We start from the raw sequence: 19,211 nt of genomic DNA on the forward strand, positions 1-19,211 counted from the left end.
TATTGATTGAATCATTCAGCTGAATCAAAATAACTAAAAAAGCTACTGAAGCATTATAAAGAAAATTTAGGTAAAATATAGATGTTGTCATGTCAAACCATCAGTGTCCTGTAAGTTACTGCTGTCACGGTGCACACACGAGGGAGGACCAAGCTAGACACACAAAACAGTACATGACAGGAACAGGACAACCCACATGGGCTGGACGAACAGGAACAGGAACAGGAAGCCCTCCTGGGCTAGCTCGGAAGATGAGGCTTCTCCTGGGCATGACAAGGAGTCAGGGGCCCTCACAGGGTCCCTCAGCAACCGCCTCCACTTCCACGACAAGGGAGTAGACCAGACCAAATCTAACTCAACAGACAGGACTATAAATACACAGGTAAATCATAGATAACGAGACAAACACAGCTGGACAATAATTAACTAATTACATTTAACAAGGACAGGAAACAAACCAAATATGGACACAATAGGCAGGAACACATGACACACACGACAGAGGACTGACAACTGCAATATTTTAAGAATTACTGACATCCAATATCACCGTTGTACCCCTGAGCAAACCACTCAAACTACTCAAACCAGATCTTGTTTGCATATCACCATGCCTGACTATGATAGTATTAACTGAGAATGTCTTTCTCAAATAACAAGGGCTAGTTACACTAGTTTAGTATCTTAAATTAGGACATTTTGTGAATATACAAACTAAAATAAGAAAAGTTAAATCAAATTTGTAAATCAGAACAAAATATTTCTATATCTGTTTGGCTAAGAAGTGAACACCATAAAACCACACAGGCATTAAGTCTATAAGAATTTTTATAGAATATAAAAAATATAATTTTTATATTTTTTATATTCTATGGTTATATATATATATATATATATATATATATATATATATATATATATATATATAGTTGTGTGTTTTGAAGAGTAATTTCTTCTCAAATCAGGCACGTTACATGTAATTACTATTATAATAACAATTAATCATAATTACATGCAAGTAACCCTGTGCCAAATCCTTAATCTTAACCCTAACCATACAGTAAGTACATGTACGCTACACTAATATAATTAGGCTTCTGTGTAGTCTATTTTCTTTAGTGAGCATGCAGGGAAGCTTACTTTCATGACAGCTTTTTGCTTGGGGCTGATAAGTGTCTTTGTAATGCATCAATAAGGTGGAAAGCACCGGATCTTTTATTTCACCGAGTTGCCAGATTATTTTAAAACCCAAAGAAAAAACCACAAAGTTTTACCGTGTTAGTAGAATTCATATATTAGAAAAAAATATATTTTACCAATCAAATAAAGAAATTACCTACACAGTTTATAATGTACTAAAGCACGAACCGGTCGCTTTATTGATTGGTCAGGCGGAATATTTGGCAACCCTGTCAGATCTGCTCCAGTGCGCTTATAGAGACGAGCACACAGAGCCCTCTCAGGAAATGCTGTCTGGCTTTAGGAAACTCATCTGACGGCTTACAAAACAGTTATGACAATGTTGAAGGATCCTGTTGTCCAGTTTGGTGTGTTTTACACCTTGCTGTTTCCAGGTGTCTTTGGTTTTGGTGAGTTTCATTCTGCTGAACCTCTCGTGCTAACGGTGCCGCATCGGTGTATTATACTGTTGTATCTTTTTATCTGTCCTTTTGTGAGCATCTATGTAGCATGCGTTCACGTAATATTAAAGTAAATGACAGTCTTCACAGTGTATTAGATAGGCCTACTATAAAATCGCTGCGTTAAATGCGTGTTTCCTTTGATAGCAGGCCTGTTTGTGTTCCTGACGCGATCCTGGAAATCCTGGAAATATAAGCACGTTTTACAATTATGATATCCCTGCCTGGAAATAACTCAAATCTTAAAGCTATATCTGTAGAGAATATGTTATTATAGGCTATTTTGTCGTCTAGTCTGTTTTTGAGCTCAATCTATAAAAAAAAAACATTAGCCTACATCAGTTTCAAATCATTTGAGATTCAAACTAGTTCACATTTGGTTGTTTAAAAACACTTATTTAGAAAACTTGTACTATAGGAGTTTGTATAGCCGTAACGTTAGGCCTGTGTGCTAACATCTGGCTAAAGGTTTCACATTTGTGTTGCTGTTGTTTTTTAAATAGCTTGAGCTAAAGATCTGAGGAACTTTTGTAATGTAACAAAATGTTCCTTCTCTTTTGCGTCTAGAATAAAAAACAAACACTGTATTATTTACTGTGTCAAGCACTTTATGTTAAAGGGGAAACTTTACAGCACAAACAGCAAGGGTTTGTATAGCCAGGATTACACTGATAATATCTACCACACATTACAGTACTACAGTGTTTTTGGTTGGCATGCTCTTGGTTTTACTCTACCGTGCTAAATACCATCAATAAACATGGTAATCATTCGATACCAGTGAATATGAAAATGTAATTAAATGAAATACAATACAAATACAAATACAAAGTTTTCATAAAAGTAAGTACTTTACAAAAGATATATTTCTGTTTAAAGGTTGACATATAATGCGAACAAGAAATAAAATAATACAAAATAAGACAATAAAGAGAGAATGCCAGAATTATGTTGACTGAGATTTAATTATTTTGAGCCAGCCAAATCATTAATTAAACATTATTTCATCATTTTACCTGTATATTATCCTAAAGCTAAAAATAAATAAATAAAAACAATGAATCATCCTAGTGTAGGGGAATTTACAGTTAAAACCCCAAGGACCAGGTATGAATGAAGACCAGGAGTCAGAGATGCAATCAATTGAAGAAAACACTTTATAATAACGTTCAGTTAGAAGTCATTTATAAGTGATTATTTAATGATGAACTAATCATTTACAAAACATTCATAAGCAATTAATAAGTAATATGCTAATAATGTTTTAATTCATTTACAAGTAATTAGTTTATGATGAATTAATAATTTACAAAACACGACTACACTGTAAAAAATGATCGTGATTTTAACGGTAAAAAACTGTGAAAATGCTACGGTAAAAACCTGTTACATGGTTAACGGAAAGTTCCTGTAAAATTTACAGGGAAAAACCGTAAACTGACGTTCCCAGAATTCCCTGCGTTCCATTTCAAATTCTGTTTGAATTTGACGTTTTTTCTTTGAAATAACTATGTTTCTTCTTAGTTTTTTCTTATCAGTTATGTTTATTAGGGTTGTATGTTACATCTAATGTTGTTAAATTAATGTTTATAGCATATTTCAGTTTAATGAGTCTCACCATGATGGTGTTTAGTGCTTGTGTGAATGACACTGTGCACCTTCTGTATATTCTATTGTTTAAAAGTTGCTTGTGATGGGCTTTGGCTCATCATGTGACTTTCTCATCATCACCTGCATTTGGTGGTTATCAGTGTATTTCAAAGGAACAAAACAGATTTCAGTACTTTAATAGGTTGGTATATTAAGATTATATCAGTTAAAGAAATTACGGTATTTAACTGTAAATTTAAGTTAAAACCGTAAAACCTAAAACGTTGCTACTGTATTTTTTACAGTAGAATTCTTGTAACCACAGCTGCCAGTTTTTTACCGTACATTTTACGGATTTTTTTTTACAGTGTATACATTCTTATAAATCATTAATAATATATTAACTAGTAACTATTAATCATTAAGGATCTCTTAACTAATCACTTAAAAATGATTTACAACTGAGCGTTTGAGTTCGTAGGCCGCTCTGCGTACATGTTCCAGACATCAATATTTATTATGTCAATACATAGGTAAGCTAGATTCTGGTTGGTAGATAAACTTAAAAAATCTCCACACATGGATGTAAAACTTAAAGCATATCTTCTAGTGATTATTTTGGTGACAAGTGATCAGAGGCCCTGAATCTTATCAAATATGGTTAACTACACACACACACACACACAATGAGAGCAGCTTCTTAGAGAGTAAAAAGGCAGACTAAAGCCATATTCAGCTTATTTTCTAACATGCATAAATGTAACTTTGATAAATAATTATTCAAGAAATATTATAATTAATATTATTATGAAGGCCATTGTAGATCTGCGATCCACTCCTTTACTAGCAACACGATGAACACTGTAACAGTATTACATTAATAATACTATAGTCCTCTGAGGTGAAGTTCACTACTGTTGAACAAGGTGCAATATGGTGGTGGTGGTTGTGTTTGTGTTTAAAAAAATAAATAAATACAAGAGCGAGTTTGTGGTAGCAGGGCCAGTACAGTTATCCAGATGAGCAGTCTGCTATAAAGCATTGCCACGGATGACAGTGGATATCTTTCAGCTGAATGCCACGACTGACCAGTCAAAATCAAGTATTCCAGAGAGCTGTGAGATAAGCAATGATATGTGCTTCTGTAGAAAAATGTATTTCATTGGCAAATTCCTGGTGAAGAACCATTACACACAATCTTAAGGAGCGATCCATCAGTCAAAAAGGTTGTTGTTGTTACCATGGGAGCGCAAACTACGGCAGGAGAGGTCAGTGAAGGCTGTTTACATCATGAAACACTGGGAATGATGTTACTGAGATCATCAGCTCAGACAGGACACACATACAGATGTGCAGTTCTGTGAGAAAACCACGGCTCAAAACACTTAAATTACTCTGTATTGTTATACTGTTAATGTTATTTTTATTATTATGTATATAATTTGCATTGCGTCAGTAGTGGAGTCAGTGCTGATTATCACGTTACTATGTACAGTAAAGCATATTTTATGTAGGTTTACATGTTATACAAATAGTTTTTTTGGAATAAATCATCAAAAACAGGTAGTTTATTATGTCATTAACTCTATGCTTAACAGATCTGTACACCATAGGCTGGATTCAAACATGCATATGATAAAAACCTTTGTATTTCTGTCTGAATATAGAATGATCTGTTAGATGTCATGTAATGTAACAATGATGTTTTACCTGCAGGATCTTGCAGGTGTTCGTTTCTCTTGCTCTAATGGTAGATCATCACATGGCTTCCAGCTAGATTCCCACTCACTTTAGGTTTGACTTTAGCAGGTGTCATATCTCTAGTGACGTCATTCGTATCAGTTTGCAGTGTGTCTCTATAATGAATGAATGTTTGGGTCTAGATTTCTGATTCTTGTTCATATGGTTGTATGTTTTTTTTTTCTTCTTCTGTGTTAGGGCGTGTTAAACCTTCTCTCATTTCTCTTTTTCACTTCCGTCCTGTTGTTCTTTTCATTCCTTTATGTCTTTCTCTTATGTTTTCTTTCTCTATTCTTGTTGTGTTCAGCCAGCAATACATTGAAATGCTCTGGCCCAGTTTTGAGCTGTTTTTTTAAACTAGAGTATGGGTTCTTGAAGGTGGTATGTAGCCTTTGGTTTTATTTTCACACTTGTATCACAGGAAAACCACAGTTAGGTCTGATCTGAGTGGATGTGCATACGTCACTGATCACACGTGGTTACAGCTGCAAATCAGTGTGGCCTTAAACCTTGTTTGACAGTGTACATGGAGGAGTTACTCTGTCACTCTCGGGTTAAAGTCATAATGCTGATTGAGAAAAACAAACATCAAACAAAGCAACCACCTCCAGTGGACTATTGCTATTATACAATCTCTGCACCCCTGACAGGCATCACAGAGCCCTGATCAAAAGAAAACCATGTAGAGGAACAAAATAAGATGGAGCAAATGAGTAAAGTTGGCATGTGATTTCATTTCTATGGCTTGGCTATAGGGTGATATGATCTAAAATCAAAACCTTGAATATTTTACCTCGATTACGATTATTGAACGATTATTTTATTCATTATTTTTTTTATTTAGTCTTGCCCTCATAATTAATTAAAGGTTTGTATTGTAAATATACACAACTATTAAAAAGTTGTGATATTTGTTTCCCCCCCAATGAAAGTACATTTTTTTATATTTGTGATTTTAAAATAATTGAAGGAAACAAACCGTTTGCGGTTATTTGTTGAATATTTCAAACAATTAAAATCACAGCTTGCTTGAAATGAAGACGTCTTATGAAAAAGTCGCATTTAAGTTTTATTGTAAAAAGCAAGTTTCCTAAAAAAACATTCACACAGAACATGGTTTTGCATCTAAAACCACGAGGCGCAGCGCTCTGAAATGTTTTTAAAAAAATGCAGCACAGAATGGCTGCTCCGCCATGTTGCCGTCAAATACAAAACTTGCCATGCCAACCTGCTACTGTAAACAAAAGCTGGGAACACTTGCCCCGCCTCCGAGGTCTTCTGATTGGTCCAGTGTTTTGGAACTGAGATTGATGAGTGGAAATGCATGTAAAAGTTTTAATTCTTTTAACACGCCTCTCACGTGCGAGACGCTGCAAGAGACGCTATAGCGCAATGGTCATTCATGTCCATATAGTGCTGACTACACACGCAGTAATTTTTAATTTTTTTTTTTAAGGGGAAAGTATTAATAAGATTTAAAAAAAAAAATGAAATAACCAACATGGACGTCGGTTAGAGATTCTGAATTTCGTTCTCGATTTCTTTTCAAATGAATCGTCCAGCCCTACATGGCTATATATTCTTACATACTCTCACATCTAAACTGAACTGTTAGTAAGCACTAAACTACTTCTTATGAGCAAACAATGATTTTGGCTTTCTAAATTTCACTTCTCTACCACAAAGTGTTCGAAAACGTCTTTGGTTTTTTTATTAAGTTGATTTTCATTACAAATTTTTCCTCAACGTTGCAGAAACTGCATTATGAGCTTTGAGTTTTAATGGTATATGTAATGAGATGACCTAACGAGGTTAATAATAACCAGACGAAAGGGGCAATGAGGTGGTTTAACAAGTCAACATATTAAAAAATGACATCACCAAGCAAAATACAAGCAAATACAAGCAAAAAAAAAAAGAAAGAAATAATTGAGAAATTGAGGAAAAAAAAAAAAACAAACAAACCACGGATGGCCATATAGCTTACCTAAAGTTGAGTGAAGACAAAAGCGGTCCAAAAGCAAAAGTGTTCTCACCGCAGTCAAGCTCACAGCAATCACACTGCAAACCTACAGGATAGAAAGCAAAAATAATCCCAGATTATTGATCCCAGCCTCTTTACCACCGCCATCCACACAGTGGCCACCGTTGGCTTAAGAAACCAAGACAAAACCTACAAAAGAAGAAAATAAACAACTTAGTTAACAGTGGATAATGCAAGTGACACAAACAATAAGTCAGAATCATAAAACAATCATTATTAACCCAGTTTATTTGGGGCCTAATCTCTCATCTGCCAGCCTAGGGTCCAACATCCACACAGAAAACAAAGACAATAACAAGAATATTAAATCTGAAGTAAACAGTAACCGTGCATCCCTGAAAGGGAAAACCCATTCTTTTACAACAAAGAAATGTACAATATAAAACACTCACTATAAACACTACACATAATTTACATTTAGCACAGGGGTAGATTACGAGAAAACGAGTAGATAGAATATAGAAAAAAGAAACCTAGTGTTAGTTTTTCAAGAAATGCTAGCAGTTAGGGAATAAATATGCAATTGATAGAGGGTCAAGTGTGTGTGTGTGTGTGTGTTTTTTAGGCAGGGTCAAATAAAGATTTAAGAATTTAAAAACATAAAACTCCCTTTTCATAAACACAATACCTCTAACATCTGTCATTTTTCGACCGTGACACTCAGACAACCATCAGTCAGGCAATAATCCAGCCACAACGCTAAAAACAGAAGAAAATAATATCATTAAAACATGCTCCTTTCAAAGAGTTAATCAAATTACAAAACTACTGCCTTAAACGAAGCTCCGGCAATATTTAAAGTAACTGGGTCGGACTTATAACCCGAAGGTCGCGAGTTCAAGACTTGTGTATGGCAGTAATTTTAGGTTTGGGCAGTGAATACCAGCGTGCTCTCCACCTCAATACCACGACTGAGGTGAGACCCTTGAGCAAGGCACCAAACGCCCCAGGTGCTGCAGCAATATGGCTGCCCACTGCTCCGGGTGTGTGTTCACGGTGTGTGTGTGTTCACTACTGTGTGTGTGCACTTGGATGGGTTAAATGCAGAGCACAAATTCCAGGTATGGGTCTCCATACTTGGCCACATGTCATTTCACTTTCACTAAAGCTGCCACAAAATCTATTCATACATGAATCACTATCAGTAGGCATAGCGAGGAAGCGAGAGAGTATCTCTCTCAAATAAATCTCACTACCTACCATTCTTCGAAGTTCTAAATCTGCCGCGACATCGAAGAGATGAAGAGCAAACAAACTTCAGTACTTCCTTATATAGCACTGGGGCTGCTGGGACTTGTAGTGCCCCAACTAGAGCCCTGCGCGGGACTGATTTCTTAAACCCGCTCCTGCTGAATTTCTGACCAGGACCACCCACTCAATGTTTGTGGCCACTCCCGCGGACTTTCTCTCAGAGCTTGTGAAAAATGTACACAAATACGCATTCTATTGATGACATGCTGACACAAATTTCAAATGATTTTCAACGGTCGCTTTATTGCGTCCAGTGTAGGCAGACTTTAGCTGTTGCGGCGTGTCGTGTCCGGTGTAGACATGGTGTTACTCACCTATCGAGAAGAACCAAAGTAACCTCGGCGTCCGATCGCAGGCCTTCCGCTCCTTGAGTTCTCTCCAGCGCTGGAAAGCTGATCCGATATTTACATGGGTCCTACTTCTTGCCTTATTGATCTGTAGACGTTTTCCTCTTTTGTTTTTTGTCCGCCATCCCTATCTTTCTGTCACTCGGCTCGGCTGTTCACTGAATGCTCTCTCCTCCATATCATGAGTAGACATGCCTACTTACTGCTGATTGGCTACAAGTTTGTTTTGGTACTCGGCCCCGACCGTTTTTTAAAAATTACATACCCCAACTTTAAGTTCCAACCCTGCTTCAACACACCTGTCTGTAATTAAGTAGTCCTAAACACCTTGATTAGCTGGTTCAGGTGTTCAGGGTTGAAGCTGAACTCTGCATCAGGTTAGCTCTCCAGGAGCAGGAAAAGAGACCCCTGTTAAAGACATTTGTTCGTACAGCATTTTACTGCTAAACTCAAAATGGTTGACGCCCCAAAAAGGCAGACATAGGCCGTTTCTCAATACCAAGTTCGCAGAGTCTGGACTTCCGTCCTTTCGAGTTTGGACTTGCCAAGTTCGACTCAGAAGAACGAACTCTCGAGGACGGGAGGATGAACTGAATTCTGGGTTATGGCCCGTATCAAGTCCGCACAAGTCACCTCTCGATGCATCCTCGGTAAAAGGGGCGGATCAAGAACACATCCGGGGATTTGAACTGGACTTGGCTAGATGTGAACTTTGAATTGGAACAGTACTTGGGCAGCGACTGATGACGTTTCACAAGTCCACAAGAACACAAGTACAGACAAGTACGCATATTGAGAAACGGCCATATAGAAAAATTAGCTATCATTCAATTTGGTATGCCATTCTGATGTTTTAATATATTTTGACCAGTAGGAGGCACTGTGCTTAAGCTACTCCTGTGCCCTCAGGTCATGCTTGATATAGCACATAGCAAGTTTGGTCAGAATTTGCTAAAGCATTGCGGAGATATAGCTTCATGTCCATGTTTGCACAAACTGTGTCAAACTCATTAATACACTTTACAAAAATGGTTTGATATATCAGAAAGATTCTGTTAACTTTTGCCAAAATACTCTGAAGATGATCTGAGGCAGTTTTGGTGAAAACTGGACAAACTGTCTAGGATGAGATTGGAAAGGTAGATTTTTCAGAAAATTCATAATTGTGAAAATTCTTGACCCATAGAAATAAAAATTTTGATTTGGGAAATTTTCTTTTGCTTTTAGACCTTGCGGGTCAGAAATTGTTAACAGAAACAAGTGCGCAAATCCGGCCTGTTGGTGGTGCTAAAGAGTTTGAGTTAGAGACTATGCTATGATTAATATTGAGACTGTCCTCTATTTGTGTGCTAAATTTCATATTTTTTTTCATAAGTGTTTCTATAGGCTGCCATAAACTTCCAGAGTGGAAGAAAAAGAAAACAGACATAATAATAATAATAATAATAAAGCATGTTATGTGTACCAAAGTAAAATGAAAACAGAAAAAAGTCTCACCTATACTCCAAAAATGTAAAGGGTCATCGGATGCAAAATTCACTTTTAAATGTTGTTTGAACATAAATGTTTTGTTTTTTTTTATCCCTATAAATAATACCCCCTTTTTCAAATCAAGCCGTTCTCAGATTCTTGGCTGTGTGACGTCACACAGACTCATGCTGCTCCCACGATTGTTGATTGACCCTGGTGTCTTACCTTAGACCCGCCCTCAGTGAGCTGTCAACAGTCCACCATTGTTTCGAAGCCGAAGCAGAATGTCTCCTAAGCGATTGAGGTGTTTTGTTGTTGGATATAATGAACATAGCAGTTGTCATTTACTCCCAACATCTGAGCCGCTGAAGATGCAGTGGATTACTTTTGTTTTTGAAGGCAGTGTGCCCCTCGATCTACTTAAATGCATTTATGTTCACACGAATCATTCGTGATCCAGCCTCACTTACAGAAGAAGTGAGTATAAGGTTGTTTTATGAATCTTTGCAAATTGCTTTTCCTAATAATGTGCCAGTTAGCAAATTCCGCAGCTAAATGTGGCTAATGTAAACACTCTCATGAGAATGGCTCGTCCCAAGAGAGGGCTGGTGTGAGTAGAGCTCATTAGCATTTAAAGGAACATGCACCGAAACGGGCCGCTATGAACAGAGCTGTGTTTGACAGGGTAAAAAGGGTGTTGTTTTACACTACCATTGAGAAATTTTAACCAAAGCATGTTATATACGTTTCATTAAAACCGTGAAGAATAATATCTACTTGTGGAAAATGGGCATCTGATGACTCCTTTAAATTTGTTGTATTTTTGGAGCCTAGGTGTTCTGACTTTTTTCTGGTTTCATTTTAAGTTTGTTTTTTTGGGGGGGGGTTGTTGTTGAGCACCCTGTTTGAGAGATTTTCCAGTGGTGTGCATGCTTTTGTTTTGATTTCATAGGTACCAAAGCAGTAACGTATACCAATATAAAATGCTACAGGGACTTCCATGAACACACACAAGTCTGAATGTTTTTCAAGTCTTTATATTGAGTAAGACCTGCATTTCCTGTGATGGCACATGCTATCAGCCACTTCCTCAGTTCAGAATGACCTGAAATTACAGGCTGTTATGATGGTTGGTCATCCAGAAAACACATGGATTTATCTAAGGCTTTTTTTTTTTCTTCTTTTAAAGTACTGTGACTCACAGATAGGTTCGTTTCAGATTATACATTAGCAATCAAACAAGCTAATAACACAAAAGGAAGTATGGTTAACTAATTATTTACCCTGTTGAAATATATTAAAAAATGCTTATCCCAGTATAAGCTGGTTTACTGATCTGAGCTGGTCTCTCAGTTTGTTCAGGCTGGTTTTAGGCGTTATAGAAGTAGTTTCCTTCTATGCTAGATACTTTTTTGCCTCATTTCCTTCACTCTTCAATGTGACTCATCCATTGTTTTCTTTCATTCTTTCTTTACTTTTTTTATATATGTTTTCACTCATTTTAATCATTTATGTTTAGCAGGGCTGCCTTCGACTAAAGAGTTTTCAGGTCGACTAGTAGTCATTCATTTTAAGCAATTAGTCAACTAATCGCATGTTTATATTAATAAACCCTATAATTCATAATAATGAGCCTTTAATTGCCTATAGCCTATCAGCACTCAAGCGCACACATAAGGCTTGCCATACCACACCAGCAGAAGTAATGAAGGACTGCCTTAACATTATAATAATTCATTGATAACTGTTTTCTGTATTTTCGGCAGCGGTGATGAAGTAGACGACACTGACTCATCATCTTCACAGTGGACGTGCACGCTTCATTTGGATTACATAATCTGAAAATATTTGTTTTCCATTTGAATTGGTTCATTTCAAAGTAGACATTTTTTTAGATAGCCTATTTTTTCGTGTGTGAGGCAAACACAGAGTTTTGGTTTATTTGTTTAATTGTTTTTTGGTTTTTTATGCACTGAAGTTCAAAGAGACTGGCAGAAAACACACCTTGTTTGCTTTCAATTATTTTACAAAAACAAAACGTTTTATTGTTATTTTGAGTGCACACAAATGAAAGTAGACCTTTTTATAGATACAAAAGGTGTATTACACTTATCTGTATGAGCAAAAATATTTTTAAAGTATTTTAAAATATTAAGAGTATTTTAAAGGGGACCTATTATGCCCCATTTTACAAGACGTAAAATAAGTCTCTGATGTCCCCAGAGCGTATATGTGAAGTTTTAGCTCAAAATACCCCACAGATAATTTTTTATAGCTTGTTAAAATTCACTTTTAGGGAATGAGCCAAAATGCGCTGTTTTGAGTATGTTGCTTTAATGCAAATGAGCTGTTGCTCCCGGAGAAGAGGGCGGAGCTACAAGAGCTCCAGCTCCACATTAGCAATGCTAGCCTTTGCAAATAAACGTTTCACTATTAATACAAGCCTGTTATCTTTACAGAAAACGTACTCGGTTTCAAAGTCAGTCATCTGATTAAACTGTGCATAATAAAGTGGCGTTTATTAATTACACAGACGGGGAGCAACGTAGCTGGTCTCATGATATCACAAACTTTATAAGTCCCTCTTCTGATTATGAGCTCGATAACTTCAAGCGATCGACTCACATTGCTTTCATTTTGCAACTTTTAACTACCACATTCCTATTCACAATCAGGGCTTGCAAAGTGTCAAAATCCCTGGTAGCCCTTTGGGCAGGTACTCTTTGAAACGTGCAGCGCTCATATTTATTCAATGACATCATTGCCTTTTGAAGTTTAATCCAGCCGTATCGCCATTCTTGTCTTTCCCTCCCCAACTGTAAGATCTCTTGAAATTATAATTAAGACATTTCTTATACCATTTAACGTATTTAAAACTTTTTATGGCCTTAAGTTTGATACAACTAAATTGAAGAGTTTTTAAGGACCTGCGGGAGACCTGTATTTTAAGGTAGCCCGTCGGGCAGGGCAGCGATACATTTTGGTAGCCCGACTGGAAAACACAATAGCCCCGGGACGTCGGGCTAGCGATTTTGCGAGCCCTGACAATCATTCTGATAGCACGTGAAGGCAGCAGCAGTGAAAACAGGCAGAGACAATGATAGCTTTAGCAATAAGCCTTACAGAGAGCCAAGAAGCTCTTTCAGAAAGACAATTTGGAAAACAAACGTGTGATACTTACTTTGTCTGGAGCTGACGTTCGCGCACGAAACGTTGGTATTGATTCCTAAACATTTAGGGGACTTTACCAATTTTATATTTCCTTTTGAAAATGAAATTTAACCACAGTGTCCTCGGCTCAGATGGGGGGAGATTATGGAGACTTCTATTCAATTGTGGAGTTCTCTTAATTATGAATTATGGAGGCTCAATTATGGAGCCTATTCGTTAGTGCATCCCAAAACACAACACTTGTAAAGCCTCTCTGGCGCTGACATTGTATATATCTCCAGTAATGGCGGACCGCAGCGCCTCACTCAGGGCTGTGTTTATGCTAATGGGGCAGAGAGCGTCACAAATGGCCGGGCCTTTTCCCCTCGGTGATGTGAACAGAGGGAGAATCAGCTCTTTTTGAGAGACTGTTCAGGATTTATTGGTTTTATAAAAAAATTAGTTGGTGGATTTTTAACATTATAGGCTGGTTGTTTTCACACACTGTTCAAACACCTTATAAAAGTGATTTTTGCATAATAGGTCCCCTTTAAGGTAAATGCAAACAACGCCAGCTGTTGGTGTTAGGAGACTTAGCCACTTCCTGTGGATTTTTCTTTTTTCTGCGATTTATAAGTGACTAATGAAATTTTGATCGACTAAGCCTCTTCTGGTCAACTAATGGTTAGGCGACTCTTAGGGGGCAGCCCTAATATTCAGATGGCAAGAATCATGCATACCTCAAAATCTAGTCCAAGATTATGACATTTCTGAAGAAGATGGCATCCGTTTTAAAAATAACTCAGCATTTCAGTAGCCGTTGAACAATATTGGAAGTATGTGCTGTTCTCATGAGCTTTGAGTTTGTATAATAGACTAAATAGACTAATAAACTTAACCTGAATCTAACTTTTTTTTTTTTCTCTACAGTTCCTTCTCCAACAAACGTCAGTGTTGTTTGTCACAACTTTGTGAATATCCTCTATTGGAACTACAGTAACCCAACTGAACAGATGAAGTTTGGCGTAATGGTCAAACCTTATGAAAGGTATGTGTGTGTCCAAAAAAAAAATAATTTCAGAAAATGTGACTTTATTTAATCATTCTGTCCCATTTATCTCTAGTGCTTCCCAAACAGTTGACACCTCTCAGACGCACCTTGATATCAGCAGCTACAGCACAGATGTGGGGGATGATTACTTTGTGTCTGTGACGGCACATGATGGGCAAGAGAAATCAGAAAGCGTCTCCATTAAATTCACCTACAGCAAAGATTATTTTAATGAGAACCAACATAAATATAAATGTAAGTTTTCTGCGTATAATTTAATCATATGGATACAGTAATTGTTATTTTGTTTTTTAGATTTGCATTTGCGTTTGTAATTTGTTATTTTGTTTTCAGAATTGTGATTTGTTTTGCACTTCTCGGCCACCGTAGCTTTCTCTACTGCATCTATTTAACAGTACAGCTGCCTTATACTGCAAAACACACTGCATCACATGATCCTTCTTATACGGCAGCATTTCTTTTACCCAGAACCAAAGCCTAAAAGAAAATGAGCTTCACTAAAACTTTAACTCTCATTCTGCTGCTGTTTCCTTCAGGAAATGCAAATCTATTTGGATATTTGAGTTTTAGTGTTGGAAATAATTTGCTTCAGTCTCTTCCTAGATTGCTTTATTATTTATATTTTTTCTTGTTATTTTGACTTTCTTAATGTAATATCAGCTTTTGCTTTTTCCAGGCTCTTTGGACTTCCCAGCTATAAATACGTCTCTCCACAAAGATGTGATTGAAGTGTCCTTTCAGCACCCTTTCATGCTTCATAAGCAAGACATACTGAATGAAGAATTCGAGTACGCAATCACACATGAGGAGGTTGGAAAAGCAGTCGCACAGACTCCCCATTGTCCTTCTTCAAATGTTAGTCGTGTTAGGATGTTGAATTGTTAAAATGTTCTTTTCTCCTTCCACAGCAAAAGGTTTTATACGCATGTTTTGAGGATGAGGAGCTTTGCATTGCAGAAATCCACCTGAACCAAAGCGTTGCTGGACAGTGTGTTGAGCTGAAGCTTGAAGGGAAGATTGCTGGTATCCCTTCATACACCTACAGAAACGTGTGTGTCCCTCAGCAGACGCCTGAGACCGGTAAAAGCATTATCAGTTACTTAATTGATGCTCCTATTCCCTATACACTCAGTATCGTATAGTCCACTACATGAGAAAGGGGTGAAAAAAATCATGCACCAGAGAGGGCTGTGGAGCTGTCGCTTAAACACTTTAATTCCACGAGACCCTAACAGTGTATCATGGGTACCCTTTTCTTATTGCTGTGCATTTTGAGATGCAATGAATGTGCTGGATAATCTCCACTATAGTTTCAGACACCTCTAATATTGTACCAGAGGATACAGGGCGATTTTGGTTATGGCCTATTTTATAGATGAATAGTGTCGTTTTTGTGCCACTAGCTGCACCAAACAGCACTACCTTACCCTAAAAGTATATTCATAATTCATTCAATACTGAAAAGGGTCTATTTAATATATCTGTCCAAACAATGGCAGTTTGGGGGAATACTTGAAACTTTGAAAACTTATGTTTTTTTTGTTTTTTGTTTTTCAGTTCTGTCTGATTTTGATGGTATGGGAAATCTGAACGTCACCTTCATCTTAAATAAAGTCAGTAATTGTGAGTACTAGAGTAGATGCTTCATTGAATTGTTCTTGACTTTTCTGTAGACAAAACAGGAATAATCGCAGCTCTGCTAGGCGGAAGCATCGTTGTGCTCTTTATTATCTTGGGATTTGTGTGGCTGCTCTGCAAGAATTTGTCCAAAATCTCCAACATTCCTGATTTTTTGGTATGTGTCTTTTGATTCTTTTGCTGTATTGTTCTTTATTCAGCAGTGTTTTGTATTTGTGATGTGTCTGGTGATCTGCTGTTGACTCCCCAGCAGCAATATCAAGACTAACCGTTTGCTGCTTTCCATATACAGCAGAACGTTTTTCCTGGCCAATCTCCTACAACCCAACCCGAGGCGACCACCATTTCTAAAATGACACCTCAAGGACATACACCCCTACTGACAGAGGAGACTTTTAGTTATGGTTCTCCCTCCATTTCCCCGACTGAGAACGGCAAAGTAAACACTATCCTTGATGACACCACAGTGGATCTCCCTGTGGTTTCTGAAGAGGACATGGATTTTGAAGACTCTGAAGGCTTTGGCAGGTCGTCTGACTACGACAGTCCCAAATTCCTGCAGGAGATGAGTCCGGGGGACATTACTGAGGGATACGGCCCTCGACCACCAGTGCTTTAGGTCTGAGCGTGTGTAAGAATGACACTGGAAAGTGTTTGCATTTCTTGTGGAAAGATGTCCTGTTCACACCAAGTCATTGATATCGTTTTTTGGTCCGTTAACAATTTCCCACGCTGATCAGCAGGCTTGTGTTGTGTGCACTGTGACAAAACTACATCGCACCCTTTACAATCAAAGCTGAGTACAATGCAGGCAGTGACGTCTGGATCTCAGTGCAGAGCGATCTAGTTTTGTTGTGATGTGCTGCATTGACAGTGTTAACTACAGCCATGGCGAGTTTCCCACTAACCTGCATTAACATACATTAATGTGTAAATAAAATAATGTTGCTTGGAAGGAAGAACAACTGTTGAAACATACACTGTCAGGAGGGGGAAAAAAGGGGGTAATGTCAAATTTGCCAGTACCTTGTCATTGCATTTACACACATTTTCAGTAACACAGTGTTACAGAGTCCTTGTTACACATGATACATCTACTTAATGTTATAATAACAATAAATTATGCATAATTGCATTCAAGTAACCCTAACCATATAACCACAGTCCTAAAATATAACCCAATGCAATGCTTAATTCTAAATTTAGGTACACCTAAAAAAACAAAAAATCATATAAACACCTGTAAGAATCAACATGGTATGTTGGGCAGCGTTTTTACAGATGGGGCTGATTTAGAAAGTTATGTGAATCAATTGATTTCTAAGGGAATTGCAAATAGGTCACTCTATCAATCAAAAGTGGTAAAAATGAACATTTTTACTGAAACATACTCTCATATAGGATCTGTTAATCAATAAGAATTTCAGATTCAGATCAGTTCTGATACTGAAATCCAATTTGCTGCATTTCCACTCTCAACAATAAAGCACATCTTGCACATATCTCTGTTAAACGCTTTGGCAAGGCCTCTCTAGCATGTGAGGAACTAAAACTGCTTGTGTACGTGCGAATGAGCCATGACTCTTCTGTTTTTTATGAGGGGATACTGCAGGTTGTTACTATTATTCTTGATTTTGTCATGAAAACACGTGTCATAGCATTCATTTACATCAGAGGTGAATGACGTGCTGGATTCGGTGCTGCTGTAGCTTTAAAATGGGATAACTTCGCCAAGCTGAATATATAACATGATTGTGTCACTATATGCACATTTCTGTGCAGTGGTTTGGTGTTACATTTGTGAAGTGTTTGCTATGATAACAGCATGTGTTTAAGCAATAACAGGCTACAAGTAATATCTGCCAGGCGCTTCTCTATAATTGTACAGTTCTCTTGCTGAAAATGTTACTCATTGTAGGTAGTATGAATAGAACAGCATTAATCTGAATGCCTCGTGAGCAAACATTTCGTGATATAGAAAAAGTGATGTCACATTTTAGTATTTAGAAAAATGTCAAGATGTGGAAAAAAATGTGGTATGACATTAATGACTTATTTTCTTTATGCACTTTTTATTCAAATGCTTCTAATTTTCTAAAATTCTTAAAACGTTATTTTTTTTTTGCTCTCTGAAAAATGAAGCAAATTTGCACTTTGATCAAAACTGATCAAGAATCTAGAGTAAAGAAGTCTTTACACAGACCAGAAAAGGTGACTATAAAAAAGACAAATCCATTATTACCACAATTAGCTCGGGGTCCCAAAAACGACAAGCCGGTGATCTAATAACCATACAGAGAATTCTCATTCATGCTTTTATCAGAAATCACATACAATACGTTCAAGGCAAATATTTGTTTCCAGGAAATTGCACTCATGGCCTCGCTGTTGCAGGTGCCATAATTTACCAGTTGAGTTTGAACACATTTGTATGTGTCAGGTTTCTGCTCTTTGCACTCTTTTCTAATAGAATTGTATGTTTTAAATTTAACTTGACTTGTGTATATCATGTCTGTTTGATGTTGAGGCTTTCACACATTTTTAATCACAATAAAGTAATTGACTGGCTGCTTCATTACTTTATCTCTCTGGCACTGAACGCATACAGTTTGTAGGAGAACGCCGCTCAACTAGTGGTTGCTTGATTTGTTCATTTAAAAATATCTCAATATGTATATGTCATAATGTTATATGTCACTACTTTCACAATTTTGATGGAAAAAAAACTATTTACAGACAAGCTGTTATTATATGTACATGAGTATGAATTTTGTATATCCTATTATATACTCTGTATACAAACTATAAGTAAATTCATCAATGTAATGAATTGCAAAGAGCACATTGCTTGTTTGAAGTTCCTCCAAAAAATAAATATGTGCAATATGTGACTAGTCAAAATAATGAATTCAGCATCGCTGGTTGAGATAGTTCCTGGTATTGCATTGTTCTGTACTGAAATTCAGTTGATTATCTTTGAGAATATCATGTGACTTCCTAAAAATACAATTTTAGCATTATGATGAGAATATTTTTAATATGGTCAAATTTATATATATAAAAGAAAGAAATAAAAAAACTTTTATTGTTAGACTTTTATTTTGAAAAGGATCTGTTTGGTCTCATAGTGGCTGCTGGCTTGGCCCTACAGCTCAACAGATCAGGCACACAGCAAAAAAAAAATCGATCAAAAACAATTAGGGGTGGGGGGAACAAGACTAAATATCTTACGTCATTTTGCATGTAGTAAATACATCTTAATTTAAGAA

The 19,211-nt window shown here is 37.0% G+C and overlaps 1 protein-coding gene across 2 annotated transcripts; it reads left to right on the plus strand.

The window, feature by feature from the left end:
- Positions 1-1,402: 1,402 nt before the first annotated feature.
- LOC306883991 (interferon gamma receptor 1-like) lies at positions 1,403-18,839 on the plus strand. 2 transcript variants are annotated; one of them, XM_079439577.1, is made up of 8 exons: positions 1,421-1,589; positions 14,163-14,280; positions 14,357-14,538; positions 14,981-15,114; positions 15,213-15,384; positions 15,862-15,879; positions 15,978-16,099; positions 16,235-18,833. In XM_079439577.1, exons 1-8 carry the CDS (start codon positions 1,514-1,516, stop codon positions 16,559-16,561), a joined length of 1,149 nt encoding a protein of 382 aa, XP_079295703.1. In that variant the 5' UTR covers positions 1,421-1,513; the 3' UTR covers positions 16,562-18,833. The 2 variants fall into 2 exon arrangements, with proteins under 2 accessions (XP_079295704.1, XP_079295703.1); XM_079439578.1 differs by lacking the exon at positions 15,862-15,879 and having other exon boundaries at positions 1,403-1,589; positions 16,235-18,839.
- The last annotated feature ends 372 nt before the right edge of the window (positions 18,840-19,211 follow it).

The sequence above is a fragment of the Barbus barbus genome (genome assembly GCF_936440315.1).
Source record: "Barbus barbus genome assembly, chromosome: 18".
Lineage (NCBI taxonomy): Eukaryota > Metazoa > Chordata > Actinopteri > Cypriniformes > Cyprinidae > Barbus > Barbus barbus.

Bases quoted from the DNA above. Each gene is read 5' to 3' on its own strand.
- LOC306883991 (XM_079439577.1), top strand. From the start codon at position 1,514: ATGACAATGTTGAAGGATCCTGTTGTCCAGTTTGGTGTGTTTTACACC. The intron at 1,590-14,162 runs GTGAGTTTCATT...TTTTCTCTACAG, and splicing joins TCCAGGTGTCTTTGGTTTTG to TTCCTTCTCCAACAAACGTC. The intron at 14,539-14,980 runs GTAAGTTTTCTG...TGCTTTTTCCAG, and splicing joins GAACCAACATAAATATAAAT to GCTCTTTGGACTTCCCAGCT.